The sequence below is a fragment of the Geotrypetes seraphini genome, chromosome 16 (assembly GCF_902459505.1).
Source record: "Geotrypetes seraphini chromosome 16, aGeoSer1.1, whole genome shotgun sequence".
NCBI lineage: Eukaryota > Metazoa > Chordata > Amphibia > Gymnophiona > Dermophiidae > Geotrypetes > Geotrypetes seraphini.
Genome location: NC_047099.1, coordinates 49,727,686 through 49,745,230, shown reverse-complemented (window position 1 = coordinate 49,745,230; position 17,545 = coordinate 49,727,686). Strand labels below are relative to the sequence as shown.

General features: G+C 45.9%; 1 protein-coding gene across 1 annotated transcript; it reads left to right on the top strand.

Moving 5' to 3' along the window:
* The first annotated feature begins 2,809 nt into the window (after positions 1-2,809).
* On the top strand, positions 2,810-11,592 carry QTRT1 (queuine tRNA-ribosyltransferase catalytic subunit 1). Its single transcript, XM_033924868.1, has 10 exons — positions 2,810-3,059; positions 3,451-3,519; positions 4,802-4,940; positions 5,065-5,143; positions 7,330-7,445; positions 8,040-8,178; positions 8,608-8,683; positions 9,428-9,537; positions 10,037-10,121; positions 10,441-11,592. Exons 1-10 carry the CDS (start codon positions 2,820-2,822, stop codon positions 10,591-10,593), a joined length of 1,206 nt encoding a protein of 401 aa, XP_033780759.1. The 5' UTR covers positions 2,810-2,819; the 3' UTR covers positions 10,594-11,592.
* The last annotated feature ends 5,953 nt before the right edge of the window (positions 11,593-17,545 follow it).

The window sequence follows — 17,545 nt, the reverse complement described above, 5'->3', positions numbered from 1 at the left end:
AGGCAGATTATAAATAAACCATAAACCCTCACTCCATTAACCTTTATAATGCAGATCTTGATGATCCCATCTTCAGCAACATCCAAGCTTCTGCTTCGGAAAAGTGTCTGATTAGATGCAAACACATAAGTTAATGCTGTCTCTTAAAATACCTGAAGTGCTTTGCAGTTCAGCCAAAGACCAGCACAGAACCCTTAGCTCCCTAAAAAGAGCTTGCCGACAAGCTGAGTGCTACTGGCGTAAAACACTCCTCCCCAGGAAACAAGGTTAAATGGTGCCAGGAAATCACCACCGACGCAAAACAATCAATAAAGAATCAACCAACTGTTCTCAGTATTAGATAACCTGGCTATAACAAACACGATCACAAATTACAACCCCCCCCCCCCCCCCGATATTCCAACGGCCTCGGAACTATTTTAAAACAAAGATGACATCCCCACAAGACCAGTTACCATTCCCACCAGTCCAGCTTCACCAGTGGTCTCAAACCTGCGGCCCGCCAGGTACTATTTTGAGGCTCTGGGTATGTTTATCATAATCACAAAAGTAAAATAAAACAGTTTCTTGATCATATGTTTCTTTAGCTATAAATTATAATATTATTATTAAGACTTAGCCAAAAGGAAAGATTTATACACTATAAAGAGTTTTACCTCATTTCTTTAATAAGACATGAACTCTTTTTTTCTGCGGCCCTTCAAGTACCTACAAATCCAAAATGTGGCCCTGCAAAGGGTTTGAGTTGGAGACAGCTGAGCTACACCCACTGCAACAAAACCACCTATAGAACATACCAGTAGTAGCCTAGTGAGGAGGGGGGTTGGGGCAGTCTGCCCAGGGCACCACCACCAGTCCTGCTTTTCTTCCTGACCCCCCCCCTGCTGTGCTCATGCACCCCTTAAACTCTTTTCATCTTCCTGGCATGAGCAGTAACACAAACTTGCTGCCCGCTTCGGTGTCGGCGCTCTTTGACATCACTTTCCGGGTCCTGTGCCTAGGAAGTGCTGTCGAAGCGAGAGCCGACACGATGCTACTCGCACTGGGAAAATTAAAAGGAGGTACAGAGGAAGGGGAGGAGCAGCACTGCCCCCAGCTATGTCACTGCCAATGATTTTACATGACATTAGTGTCTTCTATCCGGCCAATACCTTTCAGTTCTAGGCGGTTGACAACAAGAATTGGCCTGGGCATTCCTAGGGAGATTACAAGGTTGATCGATAAAGTATGCGTCAGAATCTGGGGAGGGTCGATAAGGTTTGGTTAGATTGATGCTTCTGCTCTCTTCAAGAGTTTCCGTACCCTGGTTGGCGGCGACACACCTTGGACCAATTTTTGACTACAATCTATCTGTAACTATAGCCTTTTTTTCTTAAGGTTACTGCAGCTTTCTTTTTAGGTGACCAGTCAAGTCTCTTCTGCAAAATTTAGCATACAGTTGTGATTGTAGTGTATTTAGACTCAAATCGCAATTAATGAAAAATAGCCATTCAAATTTTGTCATATTGGAAAAAGGGCCTTTAGACAACACACACAAGCTATGAGAACATCAGAGCATCAGAATGAAACATTTGAACAACCTACTGTACTGTAGATGCTCAAAATCTAAGCACGACCCATTGCTTAACATAGTACATAAGAACAGGTTGTTCACCCTCTCCCAGATAGGGAGAACAAGAGGACACTCTCTAAAGTTGAAAGGGGATAGATTCCGTACAAACATAAGGAAGTTCTTCTTCACCCAGAGAGTGGTAGAAAACTGGAACGCTCTTCCGGAGGCTGTTATAGGGGAAAACACCCTCCAGGGATTCAAGACAAAGTTAGACAAGTTCCTGCTGAACAAGGACGTACGCTGATAGGGCTAGTCTCAGTTAGGGCACTGATCTTTAACCTAAGGGAGCAGACTGCTGGGCACGATGGACCACTGGTCTGACCCAGCAGCAGCGATTCTTATGTTAACCTTCGTGAAGATGCTTCACCCAAACCACACAACTTGGAGGTTGAGCAGTGTCCATTTGCCTCTTATTCCAGCACTGACAGCTGCTCATAAAGTATATGTATTCAAACGGCAACGTTTTGCATGCTGGTGAACTAATACTTCATATAATCTTATCATCCTTTGATATCTGGATTTCTTACATATCGTCTTTAAACTGCCTCCTGGTTACCCTGGTTGGAGACGGTTCACAGTCATAAGCGTGCCGGACAAACGGGCACTGACAATTTGTCGGCGCCCGTTTGTCCGGCACGCTTTTGACCCGTCACTGTTGTTTTAATGAAAGAGGCTTCTCCTCCTCCTTATTGTAACCCTCTGCTTGGGAATGTGCACATGTGTGGCTGTTGTTATCCTGCTTGTCCATGGAGAAAGCTGAGGTTGCACACCTGTGGACAGCAGGATCCAACAGCCCCACAATCCCATCCTTCCCTTGCTCAATTATGGCTTCGGTCAGGGGTGGGCAACTCCAGTCCGCGAAGGCCGGAATCCAGTCGGGTTTTCAGGATTTCCTCCATGAATATGCATTGAAATAGATCTCATGCATATTCATGGAGGGAAATCCTGAAAACCCGATTGGATTCCGGCCCTCGAGGACCAAAGCCATAATTGGGCAAGAGCTTGTGGGGCTCAGCCCTGGCTCTGGTCATTTATGTTATAACATTTCATTGAGGGAATCAAGTAATTACAGAATAATTTCACAATTCAGATATTTCCATTTCACTGAAGGGAGGCTCGGGGAAGACTAGTGCGCATGTGTCCGCCACTTCCGCCCCCCTTCGGGGGTTGCCATAGCGCGTCACTTCCGCCCCGCTTCCGGGGAACGATGGCCGCCGCCGCGGCGGCGACCGCGCCGCTTCCTCCGCTCTCGCTGCGGATCTTGGCCGAGTGCGGGCGGAGCAAGGCTCGGGCGTGCGAGATGCGGCTGCCGCACGGCCCCGTGCCCACGCCCGTCTTCATGCCCGTGGGCACGCAGGGCACCGTGAAGGGGCTGACGACGGAGCAGCTGGGGAGGCTGGGCTGCAGCATCTGCCTGGGCAACACCTACCACCTGGGCATGAGGCCTGTGAGTCGCGGGAGGGGGGGGCGTGGTCAAAGGCCACGCCCCCTGCACGGCCACGCCCCTGCACCATTTCACAGCCTGGCCTGAACAAGGGGCAGCAGTGGGGGGCGTGGTCAAAGGACACGCCCCCCTGCACGGCCCCACCCCTGCACCATTTCACAGCCTGGCATGAACAAGAGGCAGCAGTGGGGGGGGGGGGGGGTTGACCAGACTGATTATGTGCAACCTGTGTGTGGTTGAGGGGGAAGGGGGCACTTGGAGGGGGGAGCAGGCCGATGTGGGGAGAGCAGGGGAGCCTGGGCAAGGGGCGAGGATCGGGGGTGGGGAGAGTTCGTATGGCAGGGGGGCAATTGCTGGGAGTCTTTTCTGCTCTCACTCCTTTGCCTCTTTTCAGGGTCCTGAGCTCATGGAGAAAGCAGGTGGCCTGCACGGCTTTATGAACTGGAAGCACAATCTGCTGACTGTGAGTATTCTCCGCTTCACACGGTGACCTTGCCTCGGCTCTCTACCCACTTCCACGGTCCAAGTCCAGCTTTGATCGCTCATCTACAAATACATGGCATGGGGACAAATTTGTCCCTGCAAGGACTCGATGCCCCCGTCCCCTGCCCATTCCTGTAAGCTCTGCCTTAACCGCACAAACCTGGAACATTTATGATTTTAAAGTGTTTGAGGCTTGTGCAGATGAGGACGGAGTTTGCAGGAATGGGGACAAGATGGGAAAATGAGTTCCCGCGGGACAGGGAAAATTTCTCCCCGTGTCATTCTCTACTTACATGTTTCCTCATAAACTCTAGTCATCTGGCAAGCCAGTGCTATTCGGTCCATTTTCCTCTATTGCTAACTCCCATCTCTACTTTTTGGACCTTTTTGAAGTTGCTTTTATATCCTCACTGTTTCTTTAATACTTTTTCCTAATCTCTCCTTTGTCATGCATGTTTGTCTCTGTAACAGTTCTGGTATTGCTTTGATTTCTACCAACTCTCTCCCATCTAAACACTGTACAGTGCTCAAAGTAACCATAACAGAAAGGGATCAATATGATAATGATGATGAAAGGTATTCATAGCCTGCCAAATCTCCAAACAATGTTCGAGGTGGGTTTACAAATCAAGAAACTGCTTCATTAATTAGGAAACTGAACAAAATTCAATAGTCACATACCAAAAGATCTTAAAATTAAAAAAAAATAACCTATCACATAGAAGGTTCATAATATAAATATCTTGCAAAACAAAATAATTTGAACACATCTGTGTATTCACTGGCGATGTATTCCAACTTATGACTAGCTGACTTTTCATATAAAGATAACTTCTTTACCTTAAGAAGATGGTTGAGGCCCTTGTCTGTTCCCAGATATTCAGCCATACTTAACTGGGTAGAGCTGCTGAATGTGTCCGCTTCCTGGCCATCCTCTGACCAGTTAGGTTAGGGGTGGGCTGGGAGTGGAATGTCAGCTTAGCCTGTTAGTGGCAATAGTCAGTCTAAAACAAGTTAAGGCAGCAAAACAACGGTTCTAACTCTTACGTGGCAAGTTAAATGGGCACTAGCTGATCAGTGGACCTACCTGGAGCCACTTAACCTCTGCGGATTGCCTATTCCCCCTAGAATGTTTTTGTTCCGGTACCACATCTGGGAGCATCAGAAATGTTTCCTTTGTGTGCTACTCACAGGTCCTACTCATGTGAGAAACACTTGCATTGTACCGCCTGATCCCCATTAATGAGACTTTTGGTTTAAAGGACAGCGGGGGATTCCAGATGGTGTCTCTGGTGGAACTGTCCGAGGTAACAGAGGAAGGGGTGACGTTTACATCTCCGTACGATGGGAAAGAAATTTTATTGACGCCTGAGAAGTCCATTGAAATACAGAATGCCCTGGGTACGTATGTATTATCATCACCTTTCTTTTTAACCTACATAAAAGTTACCACTCTGTACTCTCTCCCTGATACCACGTTCTCTCTCTTTTTTTTTTTTTTTTTTCTTTCTGGCTTTTTTCTTAGGGTCGGATATCATGATGCAGCTGGATGACGTTGTGAGCAGCACAGTCACGGGTCCCCGAGTGGAAGAGGCAATGCACAGGTCTGTCTGAGCCCTGTTCGTCCAAAGCATCCTACCCCACAAAATTACAACATCTCTCTTCGGCCTCAATCTGAGGATGACGCAGTTCTGGTTTGTTCCGAACGCTGGTGGGGAAATGTAATCTGACCGTTTTTAGGAGTATGAGAGATAGATCAGCACTTTTGGGTCGATCTGGATGCCTGTGTGTGTCACGATGGTCTGTCAAAATCGAGCGCAGAATGCAGCGTACCTAATGTTTAAAAAATTCTGTATGGTTCTGTACCTTTGTATATGATCGAACTGGCATCTGTACCTCGCAAAGGTGACTTGCGTAACCCATGTAACCAATTGCAACTACATATTCCAGTTATAAAAAAGAAAATAACCAAAAGGATATTTGATTCTTCCTTCTCATATTAAGGTGCTGTATCTTGGAATTTGTTACCAGTATCTAGAAGAACTCTTTAAAACGATTGGTTGTTTTGCAAGGATCTTAAAACATTTTTATTCTGTAAATGTGGCCTATTGAAGGCATAATTGTAGCTTACTTTTGCTGCTGAAATGTTATTTCTACTATTATGAATTTGTATCTTCAGGTATATTGTTTAACCAGTTACTCTTTTGTAATCCACGCAGATAGTCGTGAAATATGTTTGAAGTAACATTATATAAAGCATTATGTATGCTTTGAGGGCATAGCTGGAAGTCCAATTTTGGGGTGGGGTGGAGAAAGGGAGTTCAGGAGGAGGGCACATATTACTTATCAGCTCTTCTCTCTTGTACCCTCCCAGTTCTCCCCACACCTTTGCTGGCAGGGATACCCAAGTCCTGCCAGCCAAAGAGATTCACTGGCCAAGCCCCCACCCGTGCTGCTGCAGCTGTGCATGCTGGCTCAGAACTGAGCACGGACAAAAGTGCTGGTATCTGCGGCTAAAGCACCCCACTGGCTTTCTCGCTGCTGAGGCAACATGGGCGGGGGCTTGGTTGGCCAATCTCTTCAGCAGGTGGGGCTTGAGCATTCCTGTCAATCATTCATCTAATGCAGCAGTTATGGAGCCCCCCAAGCTTCCTCCCTCTCCCATAGCTATACTGTTGGCATGCCTTTGCTCTTATCTATATATAGCCCAGGGTCGGATAACATAGGCTAGGTTGTCATTGTGTGTCTCTTTGTAGTTAACTGTTTTTATGATGGTATTATTTTCATGATATATTTATATTGAGTTGTTAATCGTTCTGATTGGAATGATATGTCAGATCTAGTAAATAATTATTAGCAAGCGCTGCCATGTCTTGGACTGATAGCATTTTCTCCAGCGTTCCTTCCTTCCGTTTAAAGGGTTAGCACTGTAAGGTTTGAAACGCCAGGTCCCCCACAAGGTGAGGTTGTAGGGGTTACGTGAGAGGCGCCCTTACAAACGCCAGGTCCCAGGTTCAGTTCCCTCACCGAAGATTCACCAGGAGTAGAATCAAATGAGAAGCAATGCCAGAGGTGATTGCATAAAGAATATATTATAGAAATAGGCTTACAGAAAAGTAGGATTCATAAAAGTTACAATTACAGAGACTGCTGTGTTCTTGTAAATGAGAGAGAGAAATAGGGTGGGGAGGGTGATGTCCCAAGCTTCAGGTAGAGAGCAAGACGAACAAGAAGAAGGGGGTGATGTTGCAAGGGGGCTTTTATAGTTTGGAAACTTATTCTAAAATACAGAATAAACTTGTGCTAGACAAGAAAAGAATAGGCTGCAGTCAAATGTAATTTCCAGTATGCCTCTGACAATAGTTTCTGATTAATCTTAGTTATCTGTGCACCTGGACCCATTGTATATCCTAAGCTGTCCATTCTAAGCATCAGACATTAACACATCTTCTTAGCACCTTTTCACACCTTTTAGCTACAAGTTGGTTTGTAATCATGATTTAATCAGGGCTATTTGAAACCGTCTTTTAGGGCTGTATGAAACCGTCTGCCTGCACTCAGGGTCTATCTGCATTCACATGCCAGAGTCAGATTGATATAATTTCCCATAGACCTTTGCTGACATTAGTTATGCCAACTGAAAATGCTGATTGCTAGCAAAAGCTATGCTGACAAGCACCAGTGCTGTTTAGGTAGGAGCATGGTGTTAGTGATGGCGCCAGGCTTGTCATCTTCCTGTGCTCTTAGGTCTACCTGTAAAAATCTCTTTGTTGCCCTTTTTTCACGGCAGGTCGGTCCGCTGGCTGGATCGCTGCATCGCTGCCCAGAAGAACCCAGAAAAACAGAATCTATTTGCCATCATCCAGGGCGGCTTAAGCTCTGAACTGCGCAAGAAGTGTTTAGAAGGTAAGTGATTCATCTGCTGAGCAGCCCGACAAGGGCTCTTGTTCTGCTTAAGACTTTGTATACAGGCTGGGCTTTCAGGTTCTAGTAGAGAGATGAGGAAGATGTGGATGTGGTGGAAACAAGACTATTGGAGTTCAAGGAAGAGATTGTATGCACTTGTCCCTATTCTAAGGGAGAAGAAGGAACAGATGACTTGAATGAGCAGACTGGATAAGCTAAATGGTCGTTATCTGCCTTCATTTTCCATGGTTCTATATTTCCAGGAAGTTATCGACAGTGAAGGAAGCTTTGCTCACAGGTGTAGACCCCACCCCCTTCCACGCACTCCTCGTAGAGAAATAACTGAACTTGAGGGGAATTTTTAGTGCTGTGACTGCTTTAGATTTGATAGTGGATAATAGCTGAGCCTTGACTCGAGCTGCTCCAAACTCAGTTTGATTCTTGGCCTCGCTCTCTCTGCGTGACTTTCTCATCTTTACCTCAGTCTCAGAATGTCTGGGCAGTCCCAAAACTGATTCGTACCTCTGTGCTCCCCCCTTCCTGAAGGGCTACAATAAAGGCCTGATAGCTTTGGCCTCTTGTAATCTCTTGCAGAGATGATTAAGCGTGATGTTCCCGGCTTTGCGATTGGAGGGCTCAGTGGCGGAGAGGAGAAGGATCACTTCTGGAAGATGGTGACGCTCAGCACGGATTACCTGCCCCGGGAGAAACCGCGCTACCTCATGGGCGTAGGGTAGGAAACCCCCCTTTTCCCTAGACTATTCCCTAAGCAAATTAGGCCATAAAGAGGAAATAAGAGAAACACCTCTCTGCTCCCCTCAGATGTGCTCGATCCATCCAGCCCCGCTGCCTTGGATGTTTGCTAGCCTGTGTAAATTTGTGGTCATCGTAAGCATTTCCCTCAACTCTTCTCCCAGTGCCGCTGCCTCATTACCTAATGCGAAGGTCATTAGCGAGGGCTGGAAAGGAGCCTGCCGATGGCAGAGGCAAGCAAATGGTATCAGAGAGGAGCCAAGACAGCTGTCCCGCTCTGTGCCGGTACCGCAGGGTTTATTCTCTTCCCTTGGTGCGGTCAGTGATCTTCAGGCTTGGCTGTAGCCTTCTCGTTTTCCCTTCGAGGTGTCTTTAGCGTCCTGAAATTCTCTCTTTCCTGTACCCACAGCTATGCAACAGACCTGGTAGTGTGCGTGGCCCTTGGTTGTGACATGTTTGACTGCGTCTTCCCCACCAGGACTGCGGTAAGTGTTAACTTCTTAGGGGGGGGGGGGCTGTCAGAAGTGTTCCACTAGGTGTGGAAGGGGCTTATGATGTGGAGGTTCCTTGTGTCTGTCACTGAGCGAAGTGCAGGCATGATTTTTGGGAACCAACTTGCATAGTTATTTTTTTTTTTGTGTGTGAGATATTGCATATCAGGAAGAGTAAATGGGGAAATAGACAACTAGGGAAGGGGGCGGGGGTGGAGGTGATGCTTTTAGAATTTGCTCAAATGTATTATATTTGTAAACCATATAATTTGATTTGAAACAATGGTATATGAAATTATTGTTTCAAATCAGATCAAATTAAGGTACAGAAACTGGAGTTTCAGAAGTAACCTGGGGGGAATGATGAATGGAGACTGAAAGCTTACTGTCCCGTCCCCCCCCCCCCGGGTAACAGGCATGTAGCAGTTAGGAGGAAACACCTATGTGAAAAATAACATCCCCCCCACGCCTGTTACCAAGTATTAGCAATGGCACTGTGCTAGGGACCTGACTGTATGCCGATGTCTCCCTGTCTAATCCAGACACAACCAGCCATTAAGACTTAAATACTAGCGCAGCCCTGATGACAGAGAGAGGCGGGCTGCGGCTGTGCCGTTTGTGTGTTCCTCCTTGGGGGGAGGGGCTCCACCCGCTGTACTTTATATCCCAGTGGCGCTGTGTGCCATTACTGGTGTGGTTGGAAGGTCCATTCTAATGTCACCTTTTGGTCTCTTTCAGCGGTTTGGGTCGGCCCTGGTCCCCTGGGGATATCTGCAGCTGAAAAACAAGCAATATTACAAGGATTTCCGTCCCATTGACGAGAGCTGCGAGTGCCCGACGTGTAAGAGGTTTGTGGAGGGTTAGCCCCATTGGAAGGTGGCAGGAATAATGCCATCATTCATCCGTGTGGGTGCGAAGCACCAGATCCATGTCTCTGTAAGCTCAGTTAACCCTTTCAGGACCAAGGGACATATTTGTCCCATAACTTTAAAATCCTATCAATTTTGATTGGGATAGTCTACAGTTCTAAATTTGATATGTACGGATTCCATATGATACTGCCTTTATGTAAACAAACTGGTTCCGACATTCATTCATTAGCGTCGTTGCCAGATTGACGAGAAGATTCACTTGCCACACTGTCCATAAGCCAGAAGTGTGATTTTTTTAAATAAAAATAATGATATTTCACAAAAAAAATCAATATTTTGGCATCTGCAAGCCCTTTTTACCATAAAAATGTCGTCAAAACCACAAAAATTGGCCTACGATCCTTATGGTCCTGAAAGGGTTAAAGGCACAGTAGTGAGGTCCAGAGCGGTGTCACTGTCTTTCTCTTCCCTGCAGGTACACGCGTGCCTTCCTGAATGCTCTGTTTAAGAGAGACCCAGCGGCACTGCATCATATCACAGTACATAACATCGCCTATCAGGTCAGTACTGGGGTAGGCCAGGCCCGGCCCTCTCCCAAGCTCCGTGTCTTAACGGGGAGAAAGACTCAGTTTTAACCCGACATCTTTAATTCCTCTGGTCCTGAGTCGGGAAGCAGAGGATGGGTGATGTTTGCTTCTCGCAGGGCCCATCGGTGCTGATGGCTGCCCTAAAGAGCAGGTATATAATTTGGGAGTTGGAAGAGGCCTCTCCCGGGCCCTCCATCCAGACCTAGTTGAGGTGCTGCAGAAGTTCGGTGATCGTGCCTGCTTTTCTGCTAACCTGTGCTATTTTGCTTCTCGCCTTCTTCTTTTTTTACAGCTGACTTTGATGCGTTCCATCCGAGAGAGCATCATACAAGACAGGTTCCCCCGTTTCGTCCAACAATTCATGGCAACCATGTATGGTAGCAAGGAGAAATACCCTACCTGGGCCACGGAGGCTCTGGCCTCCGTCAACATTATATTGGAGTAGGGGGGGGTACAGTCATGCTGGGGTCCACCTGTCCCCTACACCACATAGATTCTAAGAGAGAACCAGACGCCACGGACAAGACTGGAGCATAAAATCAAAATCCTGCAAGAAGTAAAGAGAGAGAGGGCCTGAAATCAGGAGCCCCCATAACTGTCCGATTCAGATGGGGAACTCGGCTCAGTTTATTTATCTCTCATCCTAAAGCATCCCGGACTCGGTTTCATCTTACGTTTTAGGAATCCTGCTTGAATTTGTACACGGGCCTGCTGATCAAAGCAGTCCTTGCTTTCATGACACCTCTGACAAATAGACTGGAGACTTATTTGCATGTCGGAGGGGGTAGTCCAGGGCCAGGTTTGTTCACACTTTGAAAAGCACCACCCACATTCCTGCCGAAGCCACAGCACTGGGACATTCAAAGACTTTGATAACTGAATTTAAAAATCCCCCCCCCCCAAACCTCGGCCACTGCCCTAACCCAGGACAAGTTGAGCCTATTTCAGTGTTCTGAGATTTGCACTCCAGGGGGATGGGGAGACAGGCCTCTCTTTTTTTTTTTTTTTCCCTATTTTTAAACAATTCTTTCTTTCTGTTTCACACCCTTAATAAAATGTAGGACTACAATTCCCAGGATTCAGTGGGCTGAGGGGAAAATAAGTATGTCACTGATTTTATTGCTACATTTTTACAAATATAAACGTTTTACATTATTTTTGCTCTGTACAGCAGCTTTTCATTTAAAATAACATATCTGAGTGTAAAAGAGAGGTGAATGAGCAGTGCAGACTTTTCACCCCTCTGCCACTGCTTGGAGCAGGTGCGACTGGCCAGGGGGGTCAGATAGCAGTGTATATATGTAGCCGACATGCAAGAGGAATTCTGCTACAATGTGATGTTGATTTTTGTATGTTGCTTAAGGTTTTATTTTATTTTTTAATATAACATGAGCTGCAGATTTTTTAAATGAATAAAATAAATACAAATTGTAATTTGAGGTGAGCTCCAGCAGGGGATGACGGTGTTATGCAGAGTCACTCTGTTTGATGGGATGTTTTGTCGTCATCGACTCGCCCTTGCTGCTAATTTAAATAATTCCATTGTAGAGGGAAGAGTCTGCTGGTTCTGGCTTTTTTATTGGGTTACAGGGAAGATGTACAGGACAAGAGGGTGACCGAAACCGGGGCTTTTAGGTTTTGGCTGAAACCGAATCTGAAACTTAAAAGCTTGGTTTCAGCTGGAGTTGGAGTTGAAGTTGAAGCTGATAGCAAAACCATTGTCCTGCGGCAGCCTGGTAAAACTGCCCCGGGTGGTCACAGCAGCCGTTTTGAGACTGGAACTGGCCTGGGCAGGAGACGCTAGGGACCATCCTGCCCCAAAGAAGCCACTAGATCAGGGATCTCAGTCCCTCCTTGAGGGCCGCAATCCAGTCGGGTTTTCAGGATTTCCCCAATGAATATGCATTGAAAGCAGTGCATGCACACATATTCATTAGGGAAATCCTGAAAACCTGACTGGATTGCGGCCCTCAAGGAGGGACTTTGGGGACCCCTGATGTATAGGTTACGTCTCTTACATGTTCTGTATCAGGGATCTCAAAGTCCCTTCTTGAAGGCCGCAATCCAGTCAGGTTTTCAGGATTTCCCCAATGAATATGCATTGAAAGCAGTGCATGCACACATTCATTAGGGAAATCCTGAAAACCTGACTGGATTGCGGCCCTCAAGGAGGGACTTTGGGGACCCCTGATATATAGGTTACGTCTCTTACATGTTCTATATCAGGGATCTCAAAGTCCCTTCTTGAAGGCCGCAATCCAGTCGGGTTTTCAGGATTTCCCCAATGAATATGCATTGAAAGCAGTGCATGCCCATAGATCTCATGCATATTCATTGGGGGAATCCTGAAAACCCGACTGGATTGCGGCCCTCAAGGAGGGACTTTGAGACCCCTGCACTAGATCATCAGGGCTTCTAAACATAACATAACAATCAGTTTATATACCGCAGGACCGTGAAGCTCTATGCGGTTTACAAAAGATGAGATGTACAATTGAATAAACAGAATTAGTTACCCAGGTACTACCAAAAAACATGACAGCTGTGCGTTCCCGTGGTCTCACGAGACTACAGCGGGAACTCGCGGCAGCCATTTTTGTTGACGGCTCTGCACGTAGGATGATCACTCCTGCCCTGCTTCACCGCTAGACCACCAGGTAAGGTGTGGAGAGCTCCGGGAAGTGGGGGTGGATCAGAGTCGGTCCTAAAAGTTATTTGCAGGCCGGCTCTGCCCCTAACCCCCGCGAATATTGAGGGGGAAGTGTATTCATTTATTTAAAAGATTTATAAACTGCTTTCAATCAAAGTGATGTACAAGATACATCCATTTTGCGGAAACACCCCAAGATCCACAACAAGGCTAAGATTCTGGATGTTATAAGTTGAAGGAATCTTTAAACAAGAAAGCTTTTTAAATTAGATTTAAATTTGTCTAGAGAAGGTTCTTCCCGAAGGATTAATGGTAATGAGTTCCTTTGAGTGGGCGCTGTCATAGAGAAAATCGTTTTGCGCTTAGAGTCGTAGAATAAATGGTATAAGAGATGTTGATTACTTGATCTTAGTCTACTTGAGGAGCAATAAGGAATAATTAGTCTATGTATGAACTCTTGAGTACGGAAAACTTTTGTTTTAAATGTGAGAAGTAAAATTTTATAGGTAATTCTGTGACAAAGTAGTAACCAGTGAACGTTTCTCAAGAGAGGAGTTACTTGGTCAAACTTTTTTGCTTTAAAAATCAGTTTAACGGCTGTACTTTGAATAATCTGAGGTTGTCTTAGTTCTTTCTGACTTATTCCTTGATACAGGGCATTGCAGTAATCTAGTTGAGAGATTACTAGCAAACGTATCAAAATGTTTAATGATGAAGGTTCTAGAAGACTGGAAATAGATCGGATCTTACGTAACCTATAGAAGCATTCTTTAGCGTCCCTCCAGACCAGCATAGAAACGGATGGGTTTGCGATTCTCTGCCAGCAGGTGGAGACTGAGAACATACTGAATTCTAACTACAAGGGGGTTGAGCAATCCATCTTACAATCAGTCTCTTCTCAGTCTTCAGCAGGTGGAGTGGTCTATTTGTACAGTCCGCTGGGGTTTGTTTTGGGCCTGTTGAATCTGATTTAGTGGATCTTTCTTATCCTTTTTTTGTCCGGACAGAGCTTGGGGAACCCTATCGGGAGTTCTACTGACCTTGGGGGTGCCACACTCAGAAGGGTCGAGTCCCTCCCCCCATCTCCCTAGGTTTTCTGAATTTAGAGGAGCCTCAGCTGGACACATGGCCACCTGTTTGGCACAGTTTAGAGTGCCAGTGGGGTCTGCTCTCCTGAGACAGCTGGTGAACTGTGAGAAGTTAAAAAAAAAAGACACAAGGAATAAAAGGAGCATCCAGTGGACCTGAGGCCGCCGTTTTTCTATGGCGTGTGTGGGTTTTTGGAGCATTCATTATGAACGCTTCAAAAAAACAGCACACGTGCATTGTATGTGGGCGCTGTGTGGTGGATGTGGCTAGCGGGTGCATGAAATGTTCCGGCCGCCTCGAGGAGGACCCAGCTTTGGGTGTCGGTGTGTGAGGCTCCCCTTCGCGCGTGCATCACTCATCAGCAGGAGGCGGTGGTGACGCCCAGGTTTCTCCTGCTGCCCACACCGGGGTTTCCTCATTTGCCTGCGGTCTGGCAGATTCGTGGAGGCTGCGGATTCTCTTATCGCTGCAACTGAGGCTGCTGGCATTGCTTCTGTAGCAGTGGGGTCAAGTTTGGCTTTGGTGCCGCGTATTATTTCAGGCAATAGTGTAACGATGGCCCTTTCCTCGGTTTTGGTGTGAAGTGTGTCCATTTTGTCCACGGTCTCAGGTGACCTTTCTTTTATCTTAGAGAGATAGGAACAGGTCTTAAATGTGCCTTCTGCTCCTGCTATGATTTCTGGATTGCCACTGGGGTTGTTTAGCCTTGATTTTATGTTAGCCATGTGCAAGGCTTATTTACAGGTGACTGGGGGGGTCCAGCTTCGGTTCCAGGGGTTATGGGTCATCTGGGGAGCATTTTCCCTTTCACGGCCACCCTCAGTCAGTCTCCAGCTATGGCTGCCTCTATACAGCCCCCTCAGCCATCTTCCAAGCGGCTGCGAGTGTCTTAGAACGAGGATTATTTTTTGGTTGATCCATTTTTACTGGATGAGAACTTGGATCTTGGGGAGGACCTTCCAGATCCGTTAGGGGGGCCTGATGTTTTGGATGGAGATTTTTCAGAGGCGCTGGTTGGCGAGGATGCGCCAGTTGTGCAAAGATCTCTAATTTCACAGATCAGACAAAAGAATCATGTAAGGACAACTTCTTAAATCAGCCAAGACCTTCTGTAGAAAAAGAGATTTAGAAAAGTTGAAAGAGAGAATGAGAGGAGATTGTGAAAGAGCAAGAGCAGGTCAAAACAGAGAAAGAGATTCTCAAAGAAGGATGAGAGAGAAAGAGAGCATCCAGAAATGAGCAGCAGAATAAGGTAAAAAAAATAGATTCTGAAAAAAAAGATTGGAAAGAGAGAGAGAGAGAGGATTTGGAAACAACAAGTAGAAGGAAGGTGCCAGAAAGGTAGGAGTGATTTGAAGGAATAAAATGAAATACTGGTAAGCAATGAGTGAGGCGGAAAGTAATTTAAGACAGGCCAGAAAGCCAAGCGCTGGGGAAAGACTGAGGGAGGCTTGGAGCTGGGTTTCAGCAGAAGAAAAAGATGAACATAACACCTAAAACACAAAAAAGCCCAGAAGATGGAATCTTCATAAAGGAAATGCATGTTGATATGCCAACAAATTATAATGTACAGCAAAAATAATTACTGAGATCTAAAGACCAGAAGGAAAGGAGAAAGATATCGTTTCCCTGGTAAAGAAAAATAATAATAAAAATAAAATTGTTGACACCTTTACATGCTGTGATAAATGAGAACCTCAGTGCCCTGAGAACACCTAAAATAGAGAGAGAGAGAGAGATTCAAAGCCTCAGGCTGAAAACTTGCTGCACTGCTAAGACCTTCAATAATAAACCGCAAGAACAGAACAGAGATACCAAAATAAATTATTTAGACAGAACCCAAGAAAAATGTACAGTGACTCAGGAAACAAGCTCAGGGCAGTTAAAACGTCGACAATTTCTGGATGAGTTTGTATGAGAACCCTGTGGCGTACAACAGAGAATGGGTCAGCCGGCATAAAGGCTGAAAGGTGGGAAAAGCGAACATCAAAACAATTGCAATGCCCCGAAGGAACGAAGTTGAGAAAAGCTCTGGCCCTGAAAGAGCAACCGGCTTTTGGCTCAGGCACCTGACCATCTTCTATGGCAATCTGGCAAACAGCCAGAGCTAACACCACAGCGGTTAAAAACGGAAAGACTCTCAAAGGGAGACCCAGCCAACATCTACTGTCCTAATAATCTGGATGCTGTCGAGAACAATTTTCTACATAAAGAATATTTATAAAACCTGAACAGTTGCTGAAAACCAATGTATTGCTGAGTTAACATAAGATTTGCCGCTGCTGGGTCAGACCGGTGGTCCATCGTGCCCAGCAGTCCGTGCCCAGCAGTCCGCTCCCGCGGCGGCCCTTAGGTCAAAGATCAGTGCCCTAACTGAGTCTAGCCTTACCTGCGTCCGTTCTAGTTCAGCAGGAACTTGTCTAACTTCATCTTGAATCCCTGAAGGGTGTTTTCCCCTATAACAGCCTCCGGAAGAGCGTTCCAGCTTTCTACCACTCTCTGGGTTAATCAATTAAATTAATAATTACATTTTTAGATTTTTTTTATAGGTGGAAATAAGGCAATATCTTTTTTATGAGACTAACCTCCTCTTTTACAAAGGCGCGGCAAACGCTAACGCGTCCATAGACTTATAATGGGTGCACTAGCATTTAGTTTGCATGTATATTTAGTGGGCGCTAAAACACATAGTGTACCTTAGTAAAATGCATCCCCCCCCCCCTTTTACAAAGCAGCGCATCAATGGCACTAAAGCCCATTAATTCCCATTGGGTTTCGGTGCGATTACTGCGGTAATTGGCTCTGTAAAAGGGGGGGGGGGATTTATGATTAGCTTTCGAAGGTAACCCCTTCTCAGATCAAGGGAGACCCAACCAACGTTCCCAGAAATGGCTGCCTAATTACATGTTTACATCCAACGTCCAGGCTGTTCGCTGCAGTTGATGCAGACAAAATCTAAGCAAAATTATTGCAGTAGAGTAGAAACCCAACAGAAGGGGGAGCATATGGCTCCGAAGAGCAGCTGATGCTGAATTTAGCTATTATGATGAGCTGTAAAAAAAAATATGGAAACTTCACTATGGCATGGATCAATTATAAGAGTTTTTGATAGCATCCCACGCTCTTGGCTAATAAATTAACTTGGAATGTACAGAGTGAATCCTAGTTTGATTGAGTACATAAAAGCCCACTGTGAAAATGTGGCAAACCACACTCCATCTGAATTACGAGGAAGGACAGTTTGTCATTCCTAACACCATGATTTAGTGAGAAATTTTCCGGGAGGGGTCCTTGTCACTACTCTTTTTCTGTCTGGTACTAATTCCATCGTGTACTGTTATCTCATTGGCCTAGAGGTGGTTTTGAGCCTTATGTAACATCACACTTTCTCGTTGTGGATGAGTTGAAGCGAGTTGTTGGCCGGAACAACTTTCCAAGTAGGGAAGAGTTTCTTAGATGATAGGGTGACTTGGTGGCGAATCTGAGAGACTAGCTCCTGGCATGGGGTGAGATTCATTTGTGTCACTACATCTCCTAAGAAAGGCTCGCTCTGATGCGATCCTCAGACTGATCTATAAATTCGACACAGCATTCTAATGAGAATAAAGTTTATAGCAGTGATTTCCAAACTGACTTCCGTGACCTCTCATCAGGGGTT